The 17042-nt window shown below is 35.0% G+C and overlaps 1 protein-coding gene across 2 annotated transcripts; it reads left to right on the top strand.

Moving 5' to 3' along the window:
• Positions 9131 to 12918, top strand: LOC104732682 (acyltransferase-like protein At3g26840, chloroplastic). 2 transcript variants are annotated; one of them, XM_019234026.1, is made up of 13 exons: positions 9131 to 9608; positions 9694 to 9745; positions 9856 to 9911; positions 10023 to 10181; positions 10415 to 10519; positions 10647 to 10753; positions 10888 to 11009; positions 11131 to 11239; positions 11365 to 11495; positions 11634 to 12003; positions 12068 to 12181; positions 12292 to 12377; positions 12469 to 12918. In XM_019234026.1, the coding sequence occupies exons 1-13, from the start codon at positions 9272 to 9274 to the stop codon at positions 12767 to 12769; spliced, it is 2049 nt and encodes a 682-aa protein (XP_019089571.1). In that variant the 5' UTR covers positions 9131 to 9271; the 3' UTR covers positions 12770 to 12918. The 2 variants fall into 2 exon arrangements, with proteins under 2 accessions (XP_019089571.1, XP_019089572.1); XM_019234027.1 differs by having other exon boundaries at positions 10647 to 10741.

Consider the following 17042-nt stretch of genomic DNA (forward strand, 5'->3'; position numbering starts at 1 on the left):
ATAAAAAAAATGCATAACTAACACCACAAAATAAATTTTATGAAATATATATATCTCAATGATTTTGAAATATGACTACAACTACAAAAATATATGGCATATGGCATGTAAGATACAATATGACTTAATTGCACTAAATATATTATCATCAAAAGAAAATTTGATTAATTTATTTTATTTAAATTCATACTATGTAGTCTTTACATTTTGATGTATACCGAAAAAATAATAATAATAACATGTTAATTTATATTAATTTTCAAAATATTATAGTGATTATGTAATAACTCACGCGTATTATGTAATAACTCACGCGTAGCGTGAGCTAACACCTAGTAATAATAAAAGTAATAACTACACCACTTTTGGATTATTTAATCATCATCAGTATTTATAAACTTACATGACAACATTATGTTTAACCAGTCTGCTTTTTTATTTACACAAAACAATTATTTTGATAAATTTTAAAAGCCATCATAGGTTGGACATGGAACATGCGAGTTTTTTCATAAGCTGTGTGACATCAAAAACCTCATAGAGTCATAGTTATTATTTTGTCTTTTCGTTGTACATTCCAATACTTGTGGGGTATGTAAGCAGCTGTATATTTCTTGGTAGCTTATACAACAAAATTAATTAAAATAACATCAAAATGATTCAGCTAAAGTCCCTTTTGAGATACTACCAAAAAAACTTGGTGTCCTCTGTGGTGGTTATCTGAATATGTCACCTAATTTTGGTGCCTTAAAATATATGTTAAGTAAAATATTCCATTAATTACTATACAAAAAAACAATTCCTAAACTGTATAGTCTATTGCTCGTACGTATAGTATATAAAATTTTTTTTTAGTTATATATGGTTCTTGAGGGTAGGCTTTAAATGTAAGCTAAATTAACTATAGATTTTGTTGTACTATCTTTTTCATTTGTTAAATTAAGTATGGTTTTAAAAGTTATTAATTCATGAGATAGCGACATGTGTCAAAATTTTATTATTTTATAAATTATTAAAATAATAATAATATTTTATTATTATGTTGTAAAAGTTACTAATTCATAAGATCGCAACATGTATCAAAATTTTATTATATTGTAGATTATTAAAATAATAATAAAATCTTATTATTATGTTGTAAATTATATAATTTTGTAATTCTAAAGAAAAATGAATCGTCCAAACAAAAAAAATCCATAATTCAAAAACATAAAATAAATCATACAGATAATTTTATAATAAAGATAGATACAGTTATCCTAAAGAAAATTCTAAAAATTCTACAATAATTAAAGTTATACAAAAACAATCCTACGTTATATTGAATTCTTTGGCCTAATCTTAAAAGAAAAATAAATAAATATAAAGATATATATCTCTCATATCTTTGTCATATATAAAGAGAGAGGAAGAGGTCATTCCAATGTATCAAACTCAATTAGAATTTTCAAACATGAGCACTACAGATGAAAACTAAAACTATGAAAATAACGAGAAGTCAAGATCATAGAAATTGCTTGGGATAGACAAAGTCCCACGCGATATGTGGGTAAAATGAACATAATGAAATATGTTTAGTTATTTTAAAATATATTCAGTAATTAACTTTTTATTTGTCAGCAACTTAAAAAGATTAACTCAAAAGAGCCAATTGGTAGGAACACTGTTTACATAAATGATATGAAGCAGTAAGAATTAAGATATATTAACTATAAACTAAAAACCTAAATGAATTATTATCTCGAACTAAATTTTTAATTTTAAAATTTATAAAATAGATCAAAAGAAACAAAGTACAATATTGATACACAAAATAAGAATTCTGAACAACATTTACTAATTTCAAAACATGAACAAAAAGTACAAACGAAAGATAAAAAAATATACGAAAGACTTTGTGTCTCTTCTAAAAGTGAGAATGTGTCACTACAACTATAGGACTTCAGATTCTTAAAGGAGACACAAAACAGTACGACAATAATGTTTCTACAAAATATTGTCGACCAAGAAGTTTTCAACGACATATGATTTTCAGTGACAATTTCGACTTTGTTCTATTGCTTTTATTTACCATGATATTGCTTTCAACTTTGTTCTATTGGTGAAACTTTTTTAATGGGAATGCAAATTTCCTTATTTGTAAAACCAAAATATACTCCTACTTTCTCCTTTTTCAGTTTGAAATAGGTAAGATTAATATGTTAATCCAAAAAAAATGGAAGATTAATATATGCATCTTCTTTTTCTAATACTGTATTTTCAAATTTACTGTAATAGTTTTAGACTGTTTTATTTAATTTATATTTTCATCTTTGAATTATTTGAGATTCATATATTACTGTGCTTATAATTTTCTATTATTTTTTTAAATTATGTCAGATTAATTTTCTTCTAATTTTTCAACCTTGATTGGTTGGTCATATACCTTTTTATTTGTGCAAATATAATTGTTATCATTCGTTTAATCCCAAAATAAGATAAAGAGGAAAATGTCATCAAACTAATGGTTGGATAAAATAGGTTAATCAAACACAAGCTTACAACAAACATAGATAGATTGGAAAAACATAAATTGTTGTTGATAGATGCATAGGAGCTCGGAGACAGAGGCTACATCATGGTGTGTAAAAGAAACTTCCACGAATACATTGGCAAATTTAACATTTGTTACTATCAAAAGATTTTGTGACGTTGGAAAGGTGTCTTTAGTTTCATTGGTTGCTGGAGCAAGCCACTTTGAGATAGCTGAAATACCTGAACATGTTCTCTCCACACAGGAAGAGGGTAGAGCCGAGGTTCTCTCTATGGTAGAGGAGGTTGGACGCAAGGTTATCTCCCCAAGGGAAGAAGGTGGGGGAGGCTGGACGCAAGGTTTATCTCCCCATGGGAGGAAGGCGGAGCCAAGGTTCTCTCCATGGTGGAGGAGGTTGGACGCAAAGTTTTCCATAAGACAGGAGGACAGAACCGAGGTTCTCTCCATGGTTGGTCATGCACTATTGTAATGTAATTATTTTGTATTCGAAATATTTTTTGAGCTAACAATTTTAGTAATCAAAGAAACTATGCAAAAGTGAAAATAAAAAGACATATAATAGTTAGCTTAATTTGTTCATATAGATATTTTCTAGGTGGTGGTAAATAATACTCTATTTGTAACATATAATATACCTAGGTATAAAAGTACACTTTTAATGGTAATTAATAAAAAAATTTCTATATAGATATAAATCAGTGTATTATAGCAAAAAAAAAATATAAATAATATACAATAAATTTTAATATATTTTTATTAAATTTAATTTTAATTACAAAACTTTAAACCCGTACATTAATATATAATCTAGAACTTACAAAATAGAGAAACAAATTAAAACAAAAGAGAGAAATAGTAGTGTGAGCTAGTGTATACACGTATCTGTACACATTGAGTGGTTAATTAGAGTAGCATTTGTTTGTACTATAATTCGATGTCGTAGATGAGAGAGTTCAACAAAGAGATCCCATAAATGAAGTCACGGAAGCTGCCCCGACGTCAGATACCTAACTGCTTCGTTAAAGATTTATCTCTATCCCATATGTATATGCTTTAATCTGTGACAGCTACCAACTTATATGTATAAGTTATACTTCGTTAAAGATTTATCTCTATCCCATATGTATATGCTTTAATCTGTGACAGCTACCAACTTATATGTATAAGTTATAATTGACAAGACACACCAACTGTTGCCATAAATGTTAACTTTGTGTTAAGATTCTATGAGCATTAATCCCAGCAATCACACACAGTATACCAAATTTGTGATACACACAATCTATCAATACACTCTTAACATTTTTTACTGGGTTTTGGTATATAGGTTTGAAACATATCCGAACTATAACAGACTGTGTACTTGGGGAAGGTTAAAATTGAAATAAAAGTTTGGTATTATTTATCTGGTATTCGTTATTCGTCTTATCCGCTTTATAAACCCAATTAACTACAACTTGGACAAATCAAGAAACAAATAACATAATTCAGACAACTGATGAGTACAATGTCTTATGATATGCAAACTATATCATTTTATCATCTTGATTGCACGTTTGTCAAAAAAAAAAAAAAAAAGCATTTTGATTGCACTATTTAACCTAATAATCGAATCAATCATATATATATATATTGATTGCATCGATCACACTAACTAGAGCCATTTTAAAATTTCAGTACGCATGCATCGACCACACTAACCATGATTCTATATCTTCATCCACTCTAAATAGGTTGAATCTAAAAATTCTAGTGCCATCAATCCAATTTTTGGACTCATTAGTCCACATACATATAACACGATCATTTCGAATCTCTCTTCCACAAGAAGCCAATAGAGTGGCTAAGAGGTCATCGGCATTAAACCACCAGTATAAGATTATATATATAGTCTTTAATTATTTGATTATTATAGGGTCTATTGTTCGGTTTATTATCAAACGATTTAAATTATATATGGAAATGATAAGACATACTCCCTCCGTTTCATAATATAAAATGTTTAGATAAATGTTTTTGTTTCATAATATATAATGTTTCCAATTTTTTATGTAACTTTTAAATTAATTTTATATTTTTTATTATGCAGTCTTGTTTATGATTGGTTAAACTTTTTAAAAATAATTATTTCTTAATATGCATGTTCAAACTAAAACATCTTATATTTTGAAACAGAGGGAGTATGTTTTTATTCGCAATTCCGCATCGAATTTGAAATATGCCTTTCAAACAGATAATTTGGAAACTATCATATGTATAAAGTTATAATTAAAAATAATAATTATGCATTTAATTTATATATATATATATATATATATATATATATATATTTGATCGGATGCTTTTTCCACACAAGTTATATACTATACTATACACAAATTGATAAATTGATAAAGAAAGACGTACAATCTTATATTGGTAAGTTGATGGCTTGAGAAATAAGACAAGTATATATAACTCACCAAGTAACTCTCTGTTTCACTCTTTCGGAATGTGAAAATACAAGTGGCATTTTTCCTTTTGTCTGTAAAGCTTTAATCCTCATGTGATTACACATGAATAAACATATATACTAATAGTCATAGAGAACTTCGAACACGTACAAATGTATTACTACTATTACGTCATATAGATGTCATCACTCCTCATCTAGTTTATGATTTAATCTCCACTTCTAGTTTAAACTTTTGAATGTAATTAACATGAAGTCGCAGATATGCACATTTTATATCGTATGCATGGCTGATAAATAATATTCATTAATAAGCGGATTATTAAAACAATACTTCACAGTTTTATATATAAGTCACTGATCAATATCTTGAATATTGGCAAAAGAATATATGTGTTCTTAAAATGAAGAATCTAAATGTGTATATAGATATAGTTTTTGTCAAATGTTTTTTACCAAGAAATCTAATGATGGAGTGAGTAAATAAATTATTAGTAAAAGGATGTGTAATGATTACGAGCATATCAAGTAGTGCTCACATGAGCGACAACCCGATGTGCCCACGTGAAGCACCTTTACCCCATTTTCTGAGCCAACTCATCGGTTCGGTTATCTTCGGTTCAAACACAAGGTTCAATCGAATAATAGCTGTGGCTTTTCTTTAAAGGAATAAAACATCAGAAGTACAAACGACATAGCGGGCTCTTACTACTACTGGGCCTATAAAATGGCCGAATATTAAACCCATATATTACTGAAATTGAGTATTATTAAACCTTTTTTATTTTTAACTAGATTTTAACCCGCAGTACACCGCAGAATAATTTTTTATAGCTAGAATTTTTAAATTTTAAGTTACATTTGTTTTTTGTTAATATTTTTTATTTTGTTTAGTTTTTAAGATTGTAAAATATTATTTTGATTATCAATTCTAGAATTTCACGAGTGGTGTAATTTGTTGTTACATAATCATAATAAATCAACTTAATTAGATATGTCTAATATCCTAAAATTGATAGTTAACAAAACAATAAGATAAAGATTTAACCCGTGTTCAAGCGCGGGACTAATGCTATTTTTTAAATTTATACTAATGATAATGTAAACCGTCTAACCTTATAATGCATTCTGCAATATAACCCCGTTTTATAACATGTTTAACATTTATAAGTTCACATATACATAATATTTTAAGTTTTTAGTAATTTTAATTCTATCAATAATCACATTTTGAAATTTTTTAAATGATGTTAAAATATATTAAAAATGATAAACCAAGTGAAATAAAGAAAATATTATTTTAGAAAAGATAATGTTACTGTCAAAAAGATAGTGTTAATTTTTCCCTTGGTGACGTTAGTTATTTTGTTGTCTTTTGAAAGAAAAAAATGCATAAGAATCTCATATAACTTGATTAGTATCGACATTTTTTTTTGGACAAACTTGATTAGTATCGACATGTATGTATTATAAAGCTCAAATGACTTTCTCTTTCCCCTCTGAGATAACATGTTTTAAACAGTAACATGCTGTAAGAAAATTAGTTAATAATATAAAAATGATATTAAAAGAGAAATTTGAAACGTCTATCAAAAGTTGTTTATAAGTGGGTGATATTGAATTATATGTATCTAATATATCAACAAAACAATTAGCATATAATGCATATTAGTTAACGAAAAATATAGACACGAGGATACAAGTGATGAGTAGGAACTGAAAACTTAATTTTATTGATATGATAAGCAAAACAATATACAACATGCTAATTGTGAAGAGAAAGGGAGTTTGACAAAACACTTAGTTAAGCCGTATGTTTGATATTGTTGGTGATGCTAACTTGCGATTAGGGGCCAAATAATTTATAGGCTCTAATTAGGGATTAAATATTCGCAAAATTTTTGATTATTAGGAATTGCTGTGAAAAATAATAAATACCAATGGCATAGGATTGTAAATAGTTTATAACTTCAAGGTTTTTTCAAAAAATTGCTGTGAAAATGTTAATATAGATTATTTGGTATCAAGAGACAAGAGTAATATTAAATCTGTTAAACCATCCGACTAACAGATTTCAGTATCCAGAATCTACTTAATTAAGTGGGTAATACACTGCGGAAACTTAAGCTTAAGACAATATATATGTGGAAATTTATAAGGTTGTAGTATGAATGTATAATTCTATATATATTTATAAACCGTTGAAGTATATCGGATGACATTAGAAGTATTAATATTAAAAATAGATACATTGATTCTCCCCTGAATTAGTTAGACAAATGATCCGAAAAAGATAAACAAACAAGTTAAAAAGAAAAGGAATTGAAACCAGAAGAGTGTTAGATGAATACCTGTAATAGTGGATACAACAAAGCCCATGTTAAAACATAACTCATTCTTCCTCTTTGAGTCTCTGAGTATATAGAGATCCTCATCAACGTATATATGCAACCAAATTTATCTTTTGTTTTCAACACGTCATAAATTTTTTTATGAAGAAAAAATTTGCATGTGGATGGTCTTTAAATTTTATATTTTATATTGTTGCCATTCAAAAAAACAAATCTTATATTATTTTTGTTTGGTTATTTTAAAATGTAGAAAATTTAATTTATGCCTAATTTTATGTAAATATTATATAATATTTTTAAAATTCTATATATATTATTTAGTAATTTCAATAATAAAAATTAATAGAAAATTACTTTTAAATTACATATTGTTGTCATGATAGATATTGAAGCTATCGTCTATACTCTATAGTGAACCTCATCACTTTTTATTCTGCATTTTGATACAAATGTTTATCAACATACAAATGTTGAGTGTTGGAGATTGCATCAATTTGGTTGAAAAATATTTTAGTTATCTCCCTCAATTTTAATGTCAAATATGCACAAAGTCAGTACAAAATGTGTTGGTTATTCACATTTAGTTGATCTAATATATGTTTATTAGTTTGTAGATATCTGAGAAAGCATTCTTTGATATGATAAAGTCATGCATTGGTAATAATATGCAAATCAAACTTTCTTAATCCCTTTTCTTTTGTTCACAAATTTCTTAAATGGAGTATGTTTTTTTTTTCAACCTCTTTTACAACACCTTATGATGAATTTGAATTTTTAGATTCACATCAACCATGTCCTATCTTTTTTTTTTGCATTATTTTTGTTTGAAATCATATATGTTTTAAAGTTATTTTGATGCATCAAAATTGACACTATAATATGAGCAAAAATTGTAAATAAAATGTAGAAATAGTAAATTCAAAACACAATAATGTTTTTTTATAATTATTTTTTGTCCTAACTACATAAATTGTTGGATGTAGTTGCTTTTTGGGAATTTTATAATTGTTCTCTATAAGTATGTTTATTTCATTTTATACATATGAAATATTGGCTTCGTTCATGTTCCATATTGGCTTCAAATGATTTCTTCTGCAGTCTAATATCATCCAATTCTTGCATTATCTGTACTCTCAAAGCACTCTCTTCTTTTCCAATATTTCTTCTTCCAGCAGTTGAAACCTCTCAAACTTTGCTTTTTTATCTGACATTTTTAGTTGCTCTTTACTGTATTCTGCTTGCTTTTCATCCAATATTTCCCACTCCTTTTCAAATGTCTCTTTCTCTTGCTTCAGATTTTCAACTTCCTTAGAAAGAAACTCCTCATGGATTCTACATTTCTATATCTGGGACTTGAGTTCAGACTGTAGTCTCACGTATTCTTCCCTCTCTTCTTTCTTGATTTCAAGACTTTTGCATCCTGTGATTATGTGATATAGAAGCTTCAAGAGAGGTTCTCTATAAGTATGTCTATTTCATTTTATACAATGTATATTACAATATGTAGAATGAAATTATTATTTCTATTAAAATTGATATATATTCAGCTCATTTTTTTCTATTGTAATTTAGAATTGTTAATCTCATAAATTACAATGTTAACCGGATTCTAATAAGACAAAAAAAATCATTTAAAATTTAATTCGGTGGGAAAAGTTAAGACCAACACATACATGGTTTGAACCAAACCGAACCATCTGAAATTGAATAAGGTAAGGTTTTTTTTTAAACCAAAAATTGAATTTGGCAAAATGTGAGTCTGAACCCAAAAAAAATAAATTCAAACAGAAAACGCGGACCTCGATAAAAGAAAAGGCGGAGCACTCATCGCTGTTTTCTCGTGTGCACGAGCTTCTTGTGTTCCTCCAGTCCACCTCTCTTGAAGTTGAAGATGACGAAGATGTTTGAGCTACGAAATCGTTCTTCTATCCATCGATGGCGGTTCCCTCACTCTGTATCGCCGATGGAACCTTTCCCACTGATTTTTTCCACCGGAGTTCAACCCGACGACTGACCTATGATCGGTTTACGAACCCGAAACTCGGATTCCATAGACGTTTTAGGTACGGCGGGAGAGTCACGGCGACGGTGAATCCCTATTCGTACACGGAGGCGGCACGGCCCGAGGAGAGGAAGGGTTTGAACGATTTTTTGGTGGAGGCTAGAGGTTTCGTCAGAACAGACGGCGGAGCTGGTGGTCCGCCGCGGTGGTTCTCTCCTTTGGAATGTGGCGCACGCGTTCCGGATTCTCCTCTCCTTCTCTACTTACCTGGTCTGTTCTTTCAATTTTCGATTTCTATAGATTTGTGAAAGTATAGTCTTTTCAAGTTAACAAGACCTAGAAATCTAAATTGTAGGGATCGATGGTACTGGATTAGGGCTCATTCGCCAGCATAAGAAGCTTGGAGAGTAAGTATAGTTTGATCCAATCTTCTTTATTTGCCTTAGAGCCTTAGATTTTGCTCTATAAGGTTTACTCTTAATTTCTCATGTCATTATCATTTTTTGATCATGGATAGGATATTTGACATATGGTGCCTTCACTTTCCAGTTAGTGATCGTACGTCTGCTCGAGGTGCTTCTTCTTTCTTCAGCAATTTTCTGTTGTCTCATTACGATTTTATAACCCAAACGGATCAAGTCTTCTGTGGATGAAACTATTTCTGTTGTGTTCTGTCGTCTCCAGACATTGTGAAGCTTATTGAGAGGACAGTTAGGTCAGAGTACTTCCGTTTACCAAATAGACCGATTTATATAGTTGGAGAATCTATTGGAGCTTCTTTTGCTATAGATGTTGCAGCCAGTAACCCTGACATCGATCTTGTCTTGATCCTGGCTAATCCAGGTAAAATAAGTTCTTTTACCGTCTTTCTCTAGATTTTCTAGGCCAATGTTATGCAAGCACAGAATGTTGCAAGCTCAAACATAACCACAGCGTGTACTTTATGATTTGAGCATTGTCGTTGATGCATAACTCTCATCACATTAAAAGGGCTTTCTTCTTTTTGTTGGCTTCTGTACATCTCATGAACTGTATGCATCTTGTCTTGTGCTCATAATATATTTTGTTTGATGCAGTCACGCGTTTCAATAACCTCATGTTGCAACCTTTATCGAGTCTACTGGAAATTTTGCCTGACAGAGTTCCCAGTTTGCTTGAAGAGTATTTTAGGTTTGAACAAGGTGAAATTTACCACTCCTTGTATATCTTCCAGTGGAAGACAAATTAGATGCAGAGAGTAGATCTAAACTGTCTCAAAGATGGCAGGTTTTGGTTCAAAATTATGGTTCACTGTGCTTGATTTTATAGGTTATCCGTTTGCGGCAATGTTTGAGACAATGCTGAATGAAACTGATGCCGCACAGATGGGTGGAGGACTATTAAGAGACTACTTTGCAACTTCAGTTAATCTAACAGTAAAACAATTAATTGATGCATGTTCTTTCCGTCTTTACAGATTGTAGTGTTTGATTAGTAACATGTTTGTTCTTCGTTTTGTTGTTTAATTTTGTTGTCATGTGATAAACCCACGAAAACAAATTATATGCAGACTCTGGTTAAGATCTTTCCAAAGGACACAATTCTATGGAAGCTTCAACTGCTTAAGTCTGCTTCAGCATCTGCTAATTCTCACATGTACACAGTCAAAGCCCAAACACTGATACTTCTGAGGTTCATACACTAGTAAACTTCTCTGCTTCATTATTTAAGTATAAGTAGAAATTCAGTTATTTGTTCATAAAAAATTGTCTTAGCTGGCAGCTGAGTTGTAGCTTTAATATGGCTATTGCAGTGGACGCGATCAATGGTTACTGAACAATGAAGACGTTGAAAGACTCCGTTGTACATTGCCGAAATGTGAAGTCCGTAAGTTTCAGAATAACGGACAGCTGCTCTTTTTGGTAAGGTGCTCTTTGTCCTGATGTAAGAAAGTTTTTCCTGTCACAAGTTTATAACCAGTAGAAAACTTGTTGCATGAAATTTGGCTCAGTAAACTTTGAGATTGATTAATTTTATATCATGTCAGGAGGATGGGGTAGATCTGGTGACCATCATCAAGTGTAGTTATTATTATCGCCGTGGAAAATCGCTTGATTACGTTTCTGATTACATTCCGCCTACCCCATTTGAGCTTAAAGAGTATGAAGAATCACAAAGGTAAATGACTATCCGAGTATCCGCTGTGTCAGAGATGTTACACTTTCTTATGTAGTGAAAATAGTTTGTATAGCTAGAATATTTGCTTATGCTACTGTAAGCATATACTGAAGTATTGTCTTTATATCTCTGGTCTAGATGGCTAACTGCTATTACCTCCCCAGTTTTTCTCTCAACTCTAGACAATGGTACACTAGTAAGATCACTAGCGGGAATACCTTCAGAGGGACCTGTTCTGTATGTTGGCAATCACATGTTGCTTGGTACCGAACTGCGTCCAGCAGCAATTCATTTCTTGAAAGAAAAGAACATTTCGTTGCGAGGAATGGCACATCCAGTGATGTTTACCAGAAAGATTGGCTCAAAACTCCCGGATATGCAGATGTTCGACTCAGTTAGGATGATAGGCGCAGTTCCTGTCTCAAATATCAATTTCTATAAACTACTACGTTCAAAGGCTCATGTGGTTTTGTATCCTGGAGGTGTTCGTGAAGCTTTGCACAGAAAGGTAATGATTTGGCCTTCATTTTTAATCTTGAGGCTTTACTACACTGAAAGATTCATTTCTGCAGGGTGAAGTGTACAAGTTATTTTGGCCAGAACATTCAGAGTTTGTAAGGACCGCATCTACATTTGGAGCGAAAATCATTCCTTTTGGAGTTGTTGGAGAAGATGATCTCTGTGAAGTAAGCAAGAATCTCTTCTTATTCTTCGTTTTAACTTTCAGTAGCTGCACTTCTTAAAACTCTCTTTTGTTCGAGTAACTCTTTTGAAAAATGGAATGATTCTCTCTCAGGTGGTCTTCGATTACAATGATCAAATGAAGATCCCTTTCCTGAAGAATCTTATAAAAGAGATAACAGAAGAATCTACTTACTTGAGGTATTTGTTTTGTTTTCGACTCTCTGTTAGAGATAATCATCACATGGAACTGTTTATATATAACATTTGTGTGATGATAATAAATGGTTAGGACCGGTGAAGAAGGAGAAGTAGGAAACCAAGATTTGCATATGCCTGGAATAATTCCCAAGATTCCGGGACGGTTTTACGTACACTTTGGGAAACCAATAGAAACAAAAGGTAGAGAGAAAGAGCTAAAGGATAAAGAGAGAGCTCATGAGGTTTACTTGCAGGTCAAGTCTGAGGTAGAAAGATGTATGACCTATTTGAAGACCAAAAGAGACACTGATCCTTACAGAAACATTTTGCCGAGGTCGCTCTATCACCTCGCCCACGGTTTCTCTTCTGAAATCCCAACCTTTGATCTCTGAAATCAATAAATCTAGTTACTTGATTTGTGACTTTAATTAACTTTTTGAAATCAATATTCAAAAAGCATATGGCAGCTAATGTAGAAATTGAGTAAGTTCGGGGTGGTATGTTAAAAATTCATACAACACATTTTACGTTGAAGACTTGAAGGTTTGTGTTTTTTTTCTTTTCTTTAAATTTAGAAATTGAATTACTTTGGGGTTTTCGTAGATATTGTTCAACTTTAGAGGGTTGGGTGAATATTGCAATTACAACAAGAAAACTGTGTAATCTGATTACCAAAAAAAAAAAGAAAACTGTGTAATCTTTTGAGGGCAAATAAGATAAGACATCAAAACACCTTTTAATTTCTGCAGTTGTAAGAAATGTTATAAAGACTGAACGCATCTCAATCAACCAATCAAAGACCGGAACTTCTTGGCAACTTTCCAGATCTATCCTCGGTACATTTTGAAACCTCGAGTGTAATAAAAGGGTATTTAAGTCATTTATGTATGGGACTCTTGAAATTCCAACGACAATGCATTGGTTGTCCAGTTTAGGAGTCCAACGCAACGCTTGCTCTTCTTATTACTCTCTGTATCTGGTATTGAAACAAAGAAGACTCGTTTCTCTAAAAACCTAGTGTTTTCCAAAGTTAAAAGTTATCGATGAAGCGGTTATTTCGGGGAAGTGCTTCCAGCGACGACTACTCAAACTCTCGGCCTCGCTTTGAAATCCGACACAACAACAACAGTCTACGAATGCTTCCATATCATCACTCGAGGAAGCGTGAACATGATGAAGACATCTCCGGTAGGGAGGCCATGCTCATGAGGAGAAAGCTACCGAGGACAACGTTGACCACTTTTGTACAACCTTCTTCTGCTTTGAAGATAGCATGGACTGTTGAGGGTGGATCCACACCTCAAACAAGAGGCCTGGCTCAGGAAAAAGCCCATGATAAATCTCCAAAGGAAGGGAGGGTATTATGGTTTTTTATATGGACGAACCGACACGATTCCCTATAAATACAGGCGTACGGTCCGCATTTCAAGGGATCGTGAAAAAGGCAGCAGAATTCGTACAGTAAAAACCAGAGCTCAGCTCGTTCAAGAAGAAGTCAACGTTTTCAAGCCTATAGCTCGGAGAGTTGACGAGCTATCAGCCCGTCGATTACTTTGTTTGTAACTCGTTTACATTGTGTTGTAGCCCGTCCTTTAGTGCCTCGGCACCGATATAATAAAGAGAACTTCGACCCTCCCTTGACCGAACTAAACATTCTAATTGTGACCAAAAGGGACATCAACAATTTGGCGCGCCAGGAAGGGGGACAACAAGTCAAAGTTTTCTGAAAAATTGAAGAACGGACCTACACCAACTAAACGAGATGACGATAGTTGACAAGGAAAGAAGCAAAGAAGCAAGCTCGTCGGGGGGAACAATCACCCCGGCGACGGATCAAGCGGAGCAGATAGCCCTTCCCACGCCAGACGCTCCAAGAAAAGTTGTGACGGTAGAAAGCCCATAAACGTTCGTCATAGCTACAAATTTGACGACCCCAGCGACCGCAGAGGCAACACAGGCTCCGACACAACTCTCTCTGCTCAACAACCAGCCCGTCTCTAGCATAGACGAGCTGTTCCGAGGAATCTTAACGCGCCTCGACCAGCAGGAAGAGCGAACAAACAACCGTTTGGATGCGCTCACTGCGGCGCAGTTCAATTCGCAAGATGAAATCAATCATCTCCACAACGCTCGGCTCAACTCAATGAACTTCACCTCAGCAAGGACAACGCCAGGGCCGTATGTGCAGACCGGCGGATTAGAGCGTAATCCCGTCCAGCGCCTTGCCGAGCAGGGTACCGAAGTGGCAGATCGAACGAAGGATGCCGAGCTAATAGCAATGAAACAACAAATGAAAGAAATGGCCGCAATGATCCAGAAAGCGACGGATAAGGCACCCGAAGTCGGACTCATGCTCGAGGCAACACAGCGAACTCCATTCTCTCGACGACTCGCTACAACAGCGGTCAAACGAGCGGTCAAGCCAAGGTTGGGCCATTACGATGGAACGGTCGACCCACGAGACTTCTTGCTCACCTTCGGCGTGGCCCTCGGCCCATTGCAGTTCAGCCCGGCAGAATACGACGCAGGAGCTTGTCAAGTTTTCGCCGAACATTTGACGGGAACCGCCTTGAGTTGGTTCTCGAGGCTACCACCAGGATCAATCGACAGCATCAGGGAGCTGATAACTGAGTTTCTGAAGCAGTTCTCTGTTTTAATTGAGGACAAGAATTCCCACGCCGACTTATATGCCTTAACTCAGCACAAGGGGGAATCGCTTCGGTCCTTTATTGGACGATTCAAGGAGATTTATGTCAACATCTCAATCCCCGATGCGGCCGCAATCGTTGCGCTCCGAAACGCACTATGGTATGAATCTCGATTCAAGGAGGAATTATCTTTGACACATGTCGAGACCGTAGCCGAGGCATTACTCCGAGCTGCAAAACACATTGGGCTCGAAGAAGAGAAAGCTATCAACGCCAAGAAGCATTCCTCGGAGGCAAGTGCAATAACCAGACAGCCTATAGCCGCAGCTCCAAAAGTCGATTATGTCGAGCCACGGCAGCACTTCACCAAGAACCAAGATCGAACTCGCCGAACCTTTGCGATCGGCGAAAACAAGTATATCCGGAAAGAAGGAGCTGAAAATAGCGCAACCTCGTATTGCGACTACCATCAGAGTAATACCCACTCGACAGACGAATGTCATTACCTCCAGAGGATTCTGATGGAACGATACAAGAAAGGCGCAATAGTCGTCGAGCCGGACAGAAGCAAGACAGCCCGACCTGGACGAAATGATGCCAAGCGCGCTGAAAATATCGCTCGAAAGTTCGTCAAAGATTCAAAGATATTAGCCGACCAAAGTGAAGACGAGATGGAAATTCCAAACCTACTAGCTGAACGACGTGAAGACAGCGGTCACGAAAAACGACCGCATACAGACCGCAAGCCTGATCAACGTCCCCCGACTATAAGACGAATCAACATGATAATGGGTGGACTAGCCGGATGTAACGATTCGGTCAGAGCAATCAGAGATTATACTAAGAAAGCCGAAATGACGAAGTCTTGGCCGTCGCGGTTCGAGGCTGAAAGTATGCCAATCACCTTTGACGGAAAAGACCTGGAAGGTTTGGACCTACCGCACAACGACCCGTTGGTCGTCGAGCTCTTGATCGGTGAAAGCGAGGTGACGAGAATATTGATCGACACTGGAAGCTCGGTCAACGTCATCTTCAGAGACGTCTTGGCGAAAATGGAAATCGGCGAGCGGGACATTATGCCAGAGTGTCACTCTTTGACGGGTTTCGACGGGGATCACCTTATGTCCGTCGGCACAATTACTTTGCCGATCTTCGTTGCGGGGATAGCCAGGTATTTCCGTTTCGCAGTCATCGACAAGCCGACAATCTACAACGTCATCCTCGGCACCCCGTGGATCCACAAGATGAAAGCCGTCCCATCAACGTACCATCAGTGCGTTAAATTCCCAACTTCAAAAGGGGTGTACACGTTGCGCGGCAACCAGCAAACCGCACGAGCCTGTTTTCTGATCGAGCATAAGCTTCGCACCGGAAAGAAATTATAGCAATCAAAGCAGCGAGTCGGCGACAACAGTACGTCGCCGACAGACGGAAAGCCGACTGCCGTCCAACAAGGCGTTGCCGCGGTCGAGGAGGTGAGCTTAGACGAGAACGACAAGAAACGATGCGTGAATATCGGCACAGAAATAACGTCCGCCATGCGAGACGAGTTAATACTTTTCCTCAAAACCAACATCTCAACGTTCGCATGGAGCGTGACTGATATGAAAGGAATCGACCCAAACGTCACGACCCACGAGCTCAATGCCGACCCAACGCATAAGCCGGTCAAACAGAAACGGCGCAAGTTAGGCCCTGAACGGTCGCAAGCAGTAAACGATGAAGTCGACAAACTCCTCGGTGCCGGGTCGATCGTGGAAGTAAAATATCCATAGTGGCTAGCCAATCCGGTAGTCGTCAAAAAGAAGAATGGAAAGTGGCGAGTTTGCGTTGATTTTACCGATCTTAACAAGGCCTGCCCAAAGGATAGTTTCCCATTGCCAAGAATCGATCAGCTCGTCGAAGCAACTGCGGGCAACGAGCTGTTAACCTTTATGGATGCATTCTCCGGTTACAACCAGATTCTGATGCACAAGGACGACCAGGAAAAAACATCATTCATCACGGACAGAGGGAC

Source organism: Camelina sativa, chromosome 12 (assembly GCF_000633955.1).
Source record: "Camelina sativa cultivar DH55 chromosome 12, Cs, whole genome shotgun sequence".
Classification (NCBI taxonomy): domain Eukaryota; kingdom Viridiplantae; phylum Streptophyta; class Magnoliopsida; order Brassicales; family Brassicaceae; genus Camelina; species Camelina sativa.

What these genes read in the sequence shown, in the direction of transcription:
- LOC104732682 (XM_019234026.1), top strand. Translation starts at nt 9,272, where the DNA reads ATGGCGGTTCCCTCACTCTGTATCGCCGATGGAACCTTTCCCACTGAT. An exon ending in CAGCATAAGAAGCTTGGAGA is followed by an intron (nt 9,746 to 9,855) that starts GTAAGTATAGTT and finishes GATCATGGATAG; the next exon opens with GATATTTGACATATGGTGCC. An exon ending in GTGAAGCTTTGCACAGAAAG is followed by an intron (nt 12,004 to 12,067) that starts GTAATGATTTGG and finishes TCATTTCTGCAG; the next exon opens with GGTGAAGTGTACAAGTTATT.